The sequence below is a fragment of the Hydra viridissima genome, unplaced genomic scaffold, assembly GCF_058129835.1.
Source record: "Hydra viridissima isolate aposymbiotic clone 2 unplaced genomic scaffold, HvirCarnegie_v1 scaffold_15, whole genome shotgun sequence".
In the NCBI taxonomy this organism is placed as follows: Eukaryota; Metazoa; Cnidaria; class Hydrozoa; order Anthoathecata; family Hydridae; genus Hydra; species Hydra viridissima.
In genome coordinates this window covers 1,571,850-1,586,337 of record NW_028324314.1, presented here as the reverse complement: position 1 = coordinate 1,586,337, position 14,488 = coordinate 1,571,850, and the positions used below count along the sequence as shown (strand labels likewise).

General features: G+C 29.0%; 2 protein-coding genes across 2 annotated transcripts; both read left to right on the top strand.

The window, feature by feature from the left end:
- Window positions 1-45: 45 nt before the first annotated feature.
- On the top strand, window positions 46-9,927 carry LOC145193608 (anoctamin-4-like). The gene is made up of 8 exons (XM_090072994.1): window positions 46-643; window positions 2,192-2,230; window positions 2,731-4,262; window positions 4,423-4,562; window positions 4,744-4,931; window positions 8,641-8,846; window positions 9,014-9,168; window positions 9,263-9,927. Exons 1-8 carry the CDS (start codon window positions 398-400, stop codon window positions 9,436-9,438), a joined length of 2,682 nt encoding a protein of 893 aa, XP_089929120.1. The 5' UTR covers window positions 46-397; the 3' UTR covers window positions 9,439-9,927.
- A 1,076-nt stretch (window positions 9,928-11,003) lies between these two features.
- Window positions 11,004-13,316, top strand: LOC149878085 (uncharacterized). Its single transcript, XM_090073112.1, has 2 exons — window positions 11,004-11,058; window positions 12,312-13,316. Exon 2 carries the CDS (start codon window positions 12,316-12,318, stop codon window positions 13,285-13,287), a length of 972 nt encoding a protein of 323 aa, XP_089929238.1. The 5' UTR covers window positions 11,004-11,058; window positions 12,312-12,315; the 3' UTR covers window positions 13,288-13,316.
- The last annotated feature ends 1,172 nt before the right edge of the window (window positions 13,317-14,488 follow it).

The window sequence follows — 14,488 nt, the reverse complement described above, 5'->3', positions numbered from 1 at the left end:
TGAAGCGTAGATGTATTATTATAGTTCAACGTAAACCGAGAAATTGAAATGATTGAATGGTTCATTCACAACTGGGAAGGTACATAAAAGTAATAGTCAGTAGATCTCCTTCTCTTGGTCATTGCAAACAAAAAGGATGACAACAGAAGTAAACAATATGTCCGGGTTGTTTTTAAAGAAAACAATCTACTGTTTTACGCTTCATTGATTTAGGTTATTTGTTAAAAACTGGAGATAATAAGGTAGAATAAAAGGAACCCATAGTACGTAATAATACTTATTGATTTATGTTTTTTAAGGGCGGCATTCTACGTTGTAACATAAGTAAACAAACTGTTGTATTTTATCATTGAAATAAGAATATATACAATTTTGTGGATTTTAAATTGATTCCAAAATGTCCGACGATAAATCAGGTCTTCTGACAAGCATGGAATTGTCAGTAAAAAAAAGAGACGATTCAACAAAAGACTTGTACTTTGAAGATGGCGAAAGAAAAATAGATTATATTTTAGCTTATGAAATTGATGAAGATGACGATGAACTGACAGCAAAAAAAAAAGCTGATTGGAGAAAAACATACTTGGATAATATAATTTTAGAAGGACTAGAGATTGAAGAAACTATATCTGCCAAAAATGTTGTAAGATTTCTTGTACTGTTGTAAACTTAATGTATTACACTTTGATGCCGTAAGAGTATATGTGTGTGTGTGTGCATGTGTGTGTGTGTGTGTGTGTGTGTGTGTGTGTGTGTTTGTGTGTGCATATGTACATGTACAATCAGTCACAATAGTCTAAATCACTCCAACAAAAGTTGTATATGTAAAAAGGTAGACAAAAATCTATACTGTGTATATATAAAGATTTACTATATTTACATTTAAAACCCTTGCCACTAAAGTCTGCATTATTTTGATAATCAAAACAATTAGTACTTGATTTATGCATTTTAATATACCTTAAAAAAAAAAATTACCCCAATAATTTACTTACAAAATCAGCATGTATTGGCAATTCTCTAGTATACCTGTAATTTATCAATTCTCTAATCTTAATTACTGCTGTTGATTCCCAAAGTATTGCATCACCAACTTCATATTTGATCGTGGGAATCAGGTTCTTTAGATTTCTTTTTTGCAATCCTCATTTTCCATGGCTGTCACTTCAAAAAATGTTGTATATACTTTCATCAGTAAATAGAGTATTTATCCAAAGCTCAAATCTTTACATAGTACTATTTTGCAAAGTTCAGTTGTTTTTCTAATTTGCTGTAGATATTAGACGTTTCTTCTAGTTTCTCTTCCATGACATCCTTTTTTCTGAGGAGACTTCTATCACTCTTTACACAATCAGTCTTTCCAGTATTGACCCAAACATAGCATAGGCACTTGTATCATTAACCTCTAGAATTATATATAGCTAATTTGTGAATGTTCAGACTAGATAGGCAATTGCTTGATCAACTATTTTTTAACCATTTGAGAAAATCAACTAATATTTGACCATTAAACAATTTTTACAATTCCCAGATTAGTTCTATCCGAAACTATATTTTCAGAGCATATATATATATATATATATATATATATATATATATATATATATATATATATATATATATATATATATATATATATATATATATATATATATATATATTGAAGATTTATTAAGATTTCAGTTCAGTTGCAGATAAATGAATAGTGGTAAGTTGTTTGAGTATGACAAAAAATTGTTTATGCACATAACTCAAATAAAAGTTCATCGCTGTTACCAAAAGTTACTTTCTGAATCCAATTATGAAATCAATTAAGAAAATTTTATTATTAAGGATGTTTTCTGCTGTTTTTTATTTAATTGAAATGTGCTCCAATCTGAATGTTATAGATTATAAATCAAATGGTTAAACTTATTGGTTATAATAAGTACAATAGTTGATAATTTAGTAATTTATTCCGTGTGGCCCTTCATTTTCAACTTTTCTGACTGCCTAAAAATGAATGTTGGTAGTCAGATTGAGGCAATCATTTGTTGTAGATAAAACTTCAATATAACATATTGTAAAAGAAAACATCTAACAATTTAGGCTAATAGCTAAAAAAAATTTTAAGTAAATCATTTTTCATTATACTTAATGAGTATATTTTGTTCATTTTTGAAGAATTCTCTGTTTATGTTTTTATTTTTAGAACAAGGAAGAATATGGCACTTTCAGTGAAAATAAAAAGGTATAATTTCTAAAAACTATTTATGATGCAAGTTAACAATTTCATCCTCACTTCTTTGCATTTCTTATTTCTTGAAGTTTGACAAAGTTTTTTGAAAATGAAAAGTTTTTAAAGTTTAACATTATTTAAGGCATTTCAAGAATTTATCTTTAAGTTAAAAAGTAAATTTGTCTATAAAATATTAAACAGCAAAGTTAATGTAGGCTGAATATATTTAAATATATATGTCTAAGGCTATATTGAATAATATATATATATATAAATATAAATATATATGTCTAAGGTTGAAATATACACATAGTGAGTTGTGTTGGTTGTTACAAGGAAAAAATATTTCTTATTTACAAATATGTATTTAAAAATATTTAAAGGTTTCTTCTTTTGTCATGATGTCATTTTGAAATATAATTCTACTGTACAATAAATAAATGTTTGTTTGTAGTTTTTACTTAAGGGCTTATTGGTAAGGTATTTAAAAAATAAATAAACTATTTCTTTAGAAGGAAGATCTTATTCGGTTTATCAAAGTGCATGCTCCATTCGATGTTTTATGTGATGTTGCAGAAGACTTAAAAATGAAAATGCCTATTAAGGAATATGATATTAGCATAAAGGAATGGTACCAAGGAAATTTGTACAGATTTATTGAAAGTATTGATCCTTTTGTAATTAAAGATCGACATACACGTGATGAAAAAAATTTCTTTGTGAAAGTTTTTGATAAAGATCAACTTTCTGAGTTTATTTACAGTGATAAACCAGACAGGTTCTTCTCAAGCATTGAGCGAGGAAGAATTGTTTATTCTATTCTTGAAAAAGCCAAGTATGGTAACAATGAACTGGATTTGGGTATAGATAACCTTCAAGCTAATGGTATTTTTCTTGATATATATCCATTGCACAGTGGACCAGTTAAAGCAAGTGCTAAAGATACCCCTGTAAATGATAGGCAATACTTACAAGAAGACTGGGCATGCATGAGACGGATTTTCAAATACCAACCTATCTCAGCAATTCGAAGTTACTTTGGGGAAAAAGTAGCACTTTATTTTGCATGGCTTGGTTTTTACACAAGTTTTCTTGTTCCAGCTGCGATAGTGGGATTCATTTGTTTTTTGTATGGTGTTGGTTCATCTTTTGGTTCTCCTACTATTAAGGAAGTGTGTAATCCAAAGAATGAGACTGATGGAACATATAAGTTTTACATGTGTCCTTTGTGTGATAAACTCTGTTCATATTATTTGCTAAAGGATCAAGGCTGCATTTATTCTAAGATAACCCATTTCTTTGATAATGATTCTACCCTGTTTTTTGCTTTATTCATGTCGATTTGGGCTACTATATACTTAGAATTCTGGAAACGCAAAGAGGTTTCCCTGGCATATGAATGGCATACAATGGATTTTGAAGAAGAAGAAGAGCGTCCTAGACCTGAATACCTTGCAAAAGTTACCCGGCTTAAAAAGAATCCTGTTACTTTGAAAATGGAACCTTATATGCCAACTTCTCAAAGATTTTCTCGTCTTTTTGGTGCTTTTGGTGTGGTTTTATTTTTCATGGTTTTAGTTCTCAGTGCTGTAGTTGGTGTGATTATCTTTCGGGCTGCATTTTATATTTTACTTATTGGTCAGCAAAATGAAACCATTCGAAGTCGCTCAAAGATGGTTGTATCAGCATGTGCTGCCTGCATAAACTTGATTGCTATAAATGTCTTAAAGTTTGTATATCAGAAAATTGCTATTAAGTTAACTAATTGGGAAAACCCGCGAACATCCACAGATTACGAGGATAGTTTCACCATAAAAATGTTTTGGTTTCAGTTTGTTAACACCTATGCTTCAATCTTTTATGTTGCTTTTTTCAAGAGTGAATTTTTTGTAGGTAGTCCTGGAAATTATAAGAGATTTACTAACAAGAGATTTCGTTTTGATGGTTGCTCTGTTCAAGGATGTTTCCTGGAGTTGACCATACAGCTGGTGATCATCATGGTTGGGCAGCAAATAATTGGAAATACTATGGAAATTTTAATTCCGTAATCATTTTTGAGAAACTTTCTTTTTATATCAATTTGTTAGAAAACATTTTATGCTGTAATATACTAGAGAATTAAAAATGTTATGTCTTTAAAATTTCTTGACTTATTGTTTGTTACTCATAATTAATTTATCATTTTTTAATTTTTTTAACAAAAGCTTCTTAAAGAACAAGTATCGTAATTGGAGGTATGCAAAACTTACTTCTTACACAGCCAGTGATGAACCACAGTGGGTTACAGACTTCGAAGGTGAAATGCAGACTAAATTTTCTTTGTTCTGGCAATACTTAGAAATAGGTGAGTTTTTGTTTGAATACTTAGAAACAGGTGGGTTCTTGTTTAAATTAAAACCATGGTTCTAACATCATGTTATTGTTTATAGTTTTTTTTACCATCATTGTAGCTCTTTTTATTGGACTTTTCTTTTTAGTAATTATAGTCATTGTGTATATCTTGTAGTTGTTTGCAATTTGTTTAGTGCTTCAATATGGGTTTGTCACAATGTTTGTAGCTGCTTTTCCATTAGCTCCGTTAGTAGCTCTTTTAAACAATATTATTGAGATAAGATTAGATGCTGTAAATTTTATACATAATTTCCGCCGTACTCATGCAAATCCAGCAGAAGATATCGGTGCATGGTATGGAATCTTAGCTACTTTAACAATGGTAATGCCAAGTTATTGTTTTTTGTTTTTTTTTTTAATATAAAATTTGCTATATTTCTTACTTATATATATAAACACAGTTTAACCTAATTTAACATAAGTCAGTAATAGAAGATTAAAAAATAGAAGGTGTTAAGAATTTTAAATTATTTTAGAAGTTTTAGTTTTTAGCAACTTCAGTAATTAACTAACCATCCATTGCTTTGTATGACTTTTGTACATCTCAAAGGCATGCTATTTACATGTCTTGTTGAAAAGACTTTTAAATAGTTTGTCCTCATCTGTTGGCCAATATAGACAAAACGTTTTCTATTGAGTTTAAATCAGAGAGACTGTGCTTGCCAAAGCATACCTGGTATCAATTTGGGTACTTTTATTCAGTTGTGCTGTGTGTTTGGGATAGTTATCCTTTTAAAATATGTAATTACCATAAGAAAAAAGTTCTATACAAGTTCTATGTTGACTAATTAAGATCTTATGATCATGATGCTGGTCAATTACTCCACTCACCCATGTAGTTTTCCAGCTGTGTGTGTGCTAAAACATCCCCAAACATTAATCTTTTTGTCAGTTATCTTGCAAGTCTGAGGGTTAAGACTTTCCTCAATTCTTTTCCAACAGTGAGATCAACCATTGTAAAAGAAAACATCACTCCAGATAACTTTTGCCCACTGTTCTAATGTTAAATGTAATTGCTCTTTACACCATTGAAATCTTTTTTTTTTCCAATTTCTTTCACTGAAATTTCGAAAAATTCATCTGATGCTTTCACTTGACAAGATGTCATCTACTTGGAGATATTTTTAATGTTTAAATCTAATTACACTTTATGACAAATGATATGACAACCTTTTTTCACAGCTCTAAGAATGTAGCAATCTTCTCTTTTAGTAGTTTTCCAACAGACCTTTTAGTTTTACCAGTTTGTTGATATTTCTTCACCAGTCTGCTAATAGTTGTCCCCTTAAAAGGTGATCCAAAATTTTGTTATGAGTAATGGAAGTTATAATGGAAGAACAGGTTTAGTTTAAATCTTTCAAGAAAAAGATAAGTATAGTCACATTACATAAAAACCGTGTCACTTTGAGGGGGATTATTTTGTTTGTTTTTCTCAGTGACAGTAAAATATTGTGCTTATTCTCCTTCTCCTTCCTTGCAGAGTTGTTAAGGTTTTTAGTGTAGTTAACTTGTGTGTTAGTAAGGTTTAAATGTAACTTTTGTTTTTGTTAAAAAGCAAAAGATTTGTGTAATGAGGAAAATGACAGCAAAGAATGACTTTTTCTAACAGTATTCTTCTATTACCACCTTACTATGAATGAAATCTATACATATCTCCTCCTTTTTATATAGTTTATAAGCTATGAAATGTTTATAAGTAATCTTGAATTATGATGATACAAAGGCATAAATTTTAATTTCTATATAGATTTCTTAAAATCATTTTTTATACATTGGGATTACGTCTATTTTGCAAACAACTTTTTACTTTTTTTATGGAAGATGTCCCTTAACTTATCAAAAAGAAGTTGGCTGTGTTTTTATTACTACAAACAAAAAATGGCACACAAAATATCTAAGACAAAAGAAAAAAAACTACTACCACACACTGTTGCTTTAAATTGCTATTATGATAAGCTTAAGTATTTTCAAAAGACTACTGGGCAGGAAAGATGAGATTTAATGATGATATTCAATGTGCTGCCTGATAAAAATGCACAGGGCTAATTTTTCTCTTCTTTAATGTAAATTAGGTGTTCTTACCTAAAAAATGATTGAATTGACAGCTGAAATTATTGTATTCTCATTAACAAAAATGATATAATTTTAACAGTGCCAGTGTGCTTTGAAGCTTTCTTTTCAAAAACCATGACTAATTGATTAAGAGTGTTCTAATCACCAAAGGTGATTAGGTCCTTTGATAATTATTCATAAATAGTTATATTTAAGAGCAAATTGCATTATTTTATGATCCAAGTTGCTCTTAAATATAACTATTATTAGTAATCATCATTTTAAAAATGTTATTACCCATAGAGTGGTTCAAAAATTTTTGATTTTTTTTAGTCATTTTCTTAGGATTTAGGAGAAGTAATGGTTTGTATTTACTGTTATTTTAGGCATATCTTTCTCACAAAAATCTATATAATCCCTTTTAAGACCTACCTCCTATAGATAATAGAGTAAAGAATAACAATGTCACAGTCAGACATCCCCTGACAGACCAATTTGAAAAAGAACCCATCTCGTGTTTTTGTGGTTGCATTACTCCAGAGGAAAACTAGAACTTTTCCCAATATTTCAATTATAGCATCTGACCATAAGTGTTAGATGTGAGTCTTACTCAAAGATATTCAATGACAGTTTCTAAATCTACATAGGAATAATTCCTCTAAATGTTCCTTATACAACTTAAACATTTGAGTATGTGTAAATAACTTATACATTGCCCAACAATTCAGCCCTTTTAAAAGAGAAAGCTACTGTAAAAAGAGACTATGAATCATTTTATGCAAGAAGGTAACAATCAAAACAAAATGCAAAAGGCTACAGCAAAGTTTTTTCAGTGGCTTCTAGAAGGAGCTTTTATGCCTTAACAAAAAAGTAAATGATGTGTTTTTCCATAGCCAGTCTTTCTTTACACTCTTTCCATATCCATAAGTTGGTCGCAGAGAAAATATTTCTGACTATAAAACAGTTGCTAATACAGAACCTGACAATATTGCAACAATGTTGGCTACTGTATTAAGAATTGTCAAGAAAAAAGCCACACCTACCATATTCACAATACATTATAATGAATATGCTAAGAATAGAATTCAAGGTTTTAGTTAGTCTTAAAACAGGCATTTGAGGCAAATCTCCTGTGCTAAAGCAACCAATGAATTAGATTCACATTAAACACTCCTATGCTCATGAGATACCACAAATCTTGAAATCTTTGCTTCAAGAACTGCTAATTTACAGCAAGCTGTTACATTAGCTGTGAAGAGTTGAATCTCAGCTGAATTACAATGATTTATAAGCCCTAAGGCATTTTTGCAACCCTATGAACTATGGTAATTTTGACCAACTGTTACATGATCCCAGGACTTTTGGGATGAAGAGGAGGATCTTGGCTCTGATTTTTTATCAAATTTTTTGCATTTTAATTTTGCTGTTTGTTCCAAAGCATTTTTCTTTGTATTTTTTTTAACCAAATTTAACAAAATTTAATCTTAAAATTCTTATTTTTGTGTTTCATAGTGTGTAGCATTAGACCCCTAGCATCCAGACAGTTACCATATACCCAGATAGTTGGCAAAATTATTCATGAACCATATTAAGCCTCTTAGGTTACCAAATTTTTTTAATCTTAATTTTGAATTGTTCACTTGAGTTGGATTCCAATTTTTTGGTCAACTCTTTTGGTATAAGGGAAAGGAGGATTTTCTTTATAAAATGAATAAAAGAGAAAAGTGACATGGCAATTTTTTTTTTTTTTTTTGTCCTTTTTTTAATCGTTACTTTACTTGCTTTGCTTCCGAAATTGAAAATCATTCTATAAATATCCAAATGTATTTAGACAAATACACAATAAATAAAATGTTTTTTTTAACAAGTCTTGAAACTTTAAAAATAGATTTTGTCGGTTTCAGTTTTAGGTGACTATGTCTGCTCTTCCTGTTGATGATTATTTCAAATATTGCAGCTGATTATGATTGTGTTTTTAGTTTTCTACCGTTGTGAATGCATTTGTGCTCGCATTTACCTCAGAACTCATACCTCGTTTAGTATGGATTTATTACAAGTCATCTGATGGCAATTTAGATGGTTTCACAGACTGGTCCATGTCAAAGTTTAAAGTGGCTGATTTTTCAAATGATTCCAGACCAGAAAATCCAATGAAAAATGGGTTAAAGCCACAGGAGTTCTGCAGGTGAAGCAAAAAGAGTCTTTAAAAACTTTAAAAACGATTTTTTTCTGCAGGTTTTCTATAATGAAGTATCCAAGTTTTTTTTTCTTAAGTGAATTTTGTTGTCAAATTTATTAGATATTTAAATAATTACAATTCATCTTTAAATGATGATATCTTCGGATGTTTAGATACCCAGGTTTCCACGAAGACACTGCACCGTATAGATATAGCCGCGACTATTGGGTTGTTTTAACAGCTCGTCTTGCCTTTGTAATTGCTTTTCAAGCATTCGTGCTGACAGTTAAAGAATCAATTGCGTATATTATTCCAGATGTTCCAAAATGTGAGCAGATATATCTTTTTTTGGGTTTTATTTCATTTTTGTATGCTTTTTTTTTTAATGAACTGCTTGTAATTTTGAACGATTTTTATTATAGCTTTGGAATTAAAAATAAAACGTGAGAAGTATTTAGCTGAACAGCACGACCGCGTCCACAAGGAGAAAGTTGGTAAGCGCAAACCCAAAGGAACAACGTTGACTGATTCGATAAATTATTCATTGCAACAAGGTTATGGGGATCATCAAGAGCCGACAATATCTCCAGAAGTTTAAAGAAATGCAAATTCTTTAAACATTTTATTAGTTAGGAGAACCTTTTTGTATATTTAAACTATGTTCAGTTTTTTTGAAGTGTTTGCCAAATTAGAGATGAGACAGTTAATGTCAAATAGTGTCACGTATTTGCCAAATTAGAGGTGAGACAGTTCATGGCCAATAGTGTCACGTGATTTATAAGGTTTTTTAATACTAATTTCGTTATAAAATAGATTTTCTTCAAAATAATTTTGATTGCATATTTTTTTATGGTTTTTATTTTTTTTTTTATTTATTTTTTTTTTTTTATGTGATTTGTTGGAATGGTTTTTATTCTTTATTTCAATTTTGCTACTAATTTTATACTAAAAGTTTAAATAAAAATAATTTGCGGTGTATTTTTGTTACTATTTATAAGTAAATATGAATATATAATTTTGTTTTATCTAAACGGATGATAATTATAAATAATTGATGTCAATAAACAGTTTTTTCTTTTTAAAAAAAGAATTTTTTTTTTGTACCTGCTATTTCCAAATCAAAGGTGTGGTTTCTATATGAATAATATTACTATAGAGAGAAGACGTTTTAAGATTAAGAATTTAAAGACAGTTGAAATTCATGCAGCCTGTAAGATTAATATTTATGAGAAGATAATGATTTAATCAACCACAAAACATTGATTATTTAAAAGAATCATAAGTTTTGAAAGAAAAACCAAAAAATGCTGGTAAAAGAAAACTACCTATAATTAGACGGGTTAGAGGTCTGGGAAATAAAAAACTTAGTTTATTCGCTTAAATGAGCTGGAGTTAATTGTATAAATGTGTCTATGTATGATCGAAATGCAAAGACTTGTGTCATCTTAAAAACTCATCTTTTTTACATGCAGCAGCTTGATCCGATGGTGATCAAAGAATACCGATTATCTATTATTTAAGTATTTTTAAGTTTTCTACGTTTTTACTGACATTTTATTCATAACCTAGTCTATTTAATTAAATTTGTAAAAGATTAATATTGAAATAATGTTTCTTGTGGTGAATTTACCGTTCTAGAAAAAAGTGTGTGCTGTTCTTTTATATAATATATTATATATATATATATATAATATATTATATAAAAGTAATTTTATATAATATATTATATATATATATATATATATATATATATATATATATATATATATATATATATATATATATATATATATATATATATATATATATATAAATGTAAATCATATAAAATGTTAACTGTAACAAATGCTGACTTATGAGTCGTAGCTGCTTTTTTATTGATTCGTGAATTCCGCTTTTTCTTATCTTTTTCTTGTATTGTAGGTGTGGTTTTTAATTGCCTGTCTGGTTTAAGATCCTGCTTTGCGTTTGTTATTTCTGAAATTGAAAAAAAGAATCCTAAATCCTTTGGGAATCCTAAATCCTTTTTCTATTCTTAGAACATTCTTTAAAAATGAAAAATTCAAAAAGGTTTTCGACTCACTTTTTTTTTTTTTAAACAAGCAAAGAACGAAACTCCGAAACTAAAGAAACTCATCTTTTAGCTCATTCCGCATTCTTTTTTCTCTAAACTTTTTTTTTTTTTTTTTTTCGTATCAAGAAATAAAGATTTCTGGCTGTAAGAAAGTTTTAGCTTTTTTTTACTAAGAAAGTTTCAACTAATTTTGGAATTTTTTATTACATTTTTCGCATTTGTTTTGTGTTTGTATCGATTATGCTTATTTTACGTATCTTTATATTTCTTGTTTTGCAAAAAATTGAAAAAATGAAACCGAAAGAAGAAAGCATCAAAAAATATAAATGTATGTTGAAATTCTTTTTAATCAAAAAAATACTTTATATTTGAATTAGTTGGCATGAAATTTTAAAATGGCTATAATGATCGTTTAAGCAATATTTTTTTTGTGAAATCGTTGATAAAATTACGCAATTTAAATTTGGCAGCGACACCTAAAAAAAGCCACAAATAAACTCGGCAGCAATGCCGAAAAATAAAAACGTAAGACGTAAGTTGGTATTGACAATAATATATTATATATACTTGATGTCTAACTTGGGGGATTTTATTGGACGAAGAGTGAAGCCGCTTTTTTTGTTTACAAATTTAATCCGCCATTTTTAATAAGATATTTGTGATATTTAGCTCTTGCCCTTATTTGTAATAAGGGCAAGAGCTATATCCGACAAGCGAAATAAAAGTAAAAAATGCATGTTGAGAGCATCTAAATTTCTCAATAAATTAAAGATACTTCGAAAACTCGTTTTAATAATGACTTAAATAAGTAAAAAAAAATAATTGCTACAAAGAACCGAGTGCTTTAATGTAGTAAACTTCTCACGTTTAAATGCGATTGTCTACTTTTTGCAAAATTCTTAGTTAAGAACTGGAAATCTGTGAAAAAATGTCAACTCCTTTCATGTATCTTTTGGAACAACCATACGCAGCTCATGAATTCACTATTTTAATGTTAACTTTTAAAATGTCATATAGGTAGATAAGCATTTTGACCGAATTAGAAATGGCTTCCAGGGCTGGCAAAAATTTTGCTTCACTGCGGAAGCACGAGTTAGATATCTAGTTAATATATATCATTGGTTTTTACTGATAACCATTTAAAATTTTAATTTGAGATTCAATTTTGCTTTGTTTAAACTTCTTATTTCTAAAATGTGTTAAGCAAATCGAATTAAAAATCAAAAAATATTATAAGAAAACATTATGATGCCGATCTTTTCCTATGCTACATCACAAGATTAATAGACATATTGTTAAATTATATAAACGAAGATTAAAAGTTATTTCCTATAATTTAAAAGAAGAATTTGTTTTTAATTTGAAGGAATTATTTATTCAAAATGTTTATACTTCAGGGAGATGAGGCCTGGGTACAATATTGTTTTTCTGTTAATATTTCTACAGAGTATGGATTCTTTGCCTACGAAAAGATTGAAAGATAAAACCAATAAGTTCAGTAATGCCGACTCAGAAATTGAAAATGTCTACAAAATAAACGCATCAAGTGAACTTTTCAAACGATGGTTTCATTTGGGTGATATGGGTGTTGCTCCAATTGGGTACAGTCATTTCCGTAGCTATCCAGTAGAAAGAGATTCAGATACGGTTTTTTATCCTAATCAATTCCATCATCCATGTCATCATCAATATTATGATAGTTATCACCATTTTCATTGCTCTTATCCATTACATAACAATCATGTACACATTCATGGTTTTGGATCCTGGGAAGACACAAACAATCACTGTTGTAATTGTGGCTATAAACATGTCGCTAGTGAATACCCTCGTGCAAATCAGTTTGAAAATCGTTTCGAAAATTTTGAACTGTGTTCAGACTCATGCAATCCTCATCATGTTTTGCATAACAACAACATTCTTGAATTAACTCACGGCTGCTACGAACATAGCGATGAACTTGGACCTGTTTGTCCTTTGTTGCCTCGCCTAATCAACCATAGTCCATCAGGCTATACTGAAAGTTATTTTTACCACTGCTGGAACGGTTGCCACTGTGACAATTATTTGCATAGTAGCTCTGGTCTTGGTTATCCACACATGCTTCCACGATTTCCATTTGTTATCAACAATGAGAATGTCCCTGCTCACGATGATAATAGCGTCGAGAAAGAAGAAAAGAAAAATGAAGAAAAGAAAAACGAAGAAAAGAAAAATGAAGAAAAGAAAAATGAAGAAAAGAAAAATGAAGAAAATAAAGAAGAAGAAAATAAAAAGGAAGAAAATAAAAAAGAAGAAAACGAAGAAAAAGCAAATGAAAAAACAACAAAAAAATCCCGCATGGTTTTCACTAAAAACAGTTATTCAAATTGATGTGAATAAAATTGTAACATTTAAATTTTGCGAAGAAAAATACTTTTAGATTATATATATATATATATATATATATATATATATATATATATATATATATATATATATATATATATATATATATATATATATATATATATATATATATATATATATATATATATATATATATATATATATATATATATATATATATATATATATATATATACATGGCCTACTTAAATACACGGTCTTCTTTATTGCTTAAATCGAAAAAAAATAGAAGGCCAGTTTAAAAATCGTATATTCGGCCGGATGGACATACTTTCTCAAATTAATTTTAATTATCGCGCTATAAATTTTCAGTATGTATATCTGGCACAGGAAAAAAAATTTTACGTTAGCTAGCTAAATCTTAACTGCTAAACTTCAATAAACTTAATTGTGAATACTTAATTATGGCTTCTTTTTAGTATAAGATAATGGTTGCACTTCTAATTATTTCTGTTGTAAAGTAGTCTCAGTTTTTTGTTTTCCAAACTACAATGATTTGAGAAAGATATGAGTTATATTTGGCAATAGAAATTTTGGGACTGTCAAGTTCTGTGCATGAAATAAAAATACACAAATTCTCAAAAATAAGCTTCAAAAGTATAACAAACTGATTAAAAGTGAAACAAAATATTTTCATTTTTCTCTCTGTCTTTTTTTAAATGCAACTATGTTATCTGCAACAATTGAATCCCCGACTCTCTTTCTGGTGTTATTAAAATAAATATTTGAAATAACAGTGTGTATAATTTCTTTTCCATGACTTTGATGGTTTGAACATAAAAATGGTTGATAGCCTTCTCTACTGCCAAGAACTAACTTTGCTGCTTTACGGTGTTGCATTTGAGACTGATAAATAACATCAAAAATGTGATCTAGCATAGCAAAACTGTCACAGACATATTCTAAAAGCAGTACTGATGGAGTTGTTAGCCCACCTCTGGACAATATATTTAAATAATTATAATCATTTAACTGCTGTTGACAATTTTGAGTACAAAGCAATTTGCAACATACTCCAAACTTCTTAATCAATTTTTTGGCAATAAAACCAGCAATATAACTGGCAACTTCACGAGAATCATCCGATAAAGTCACACAATCAAAATCTCTTTCTTTAATCTGCTCCATCGAGGATCTAACATGTTCTTTATCTTTATCAGCATTG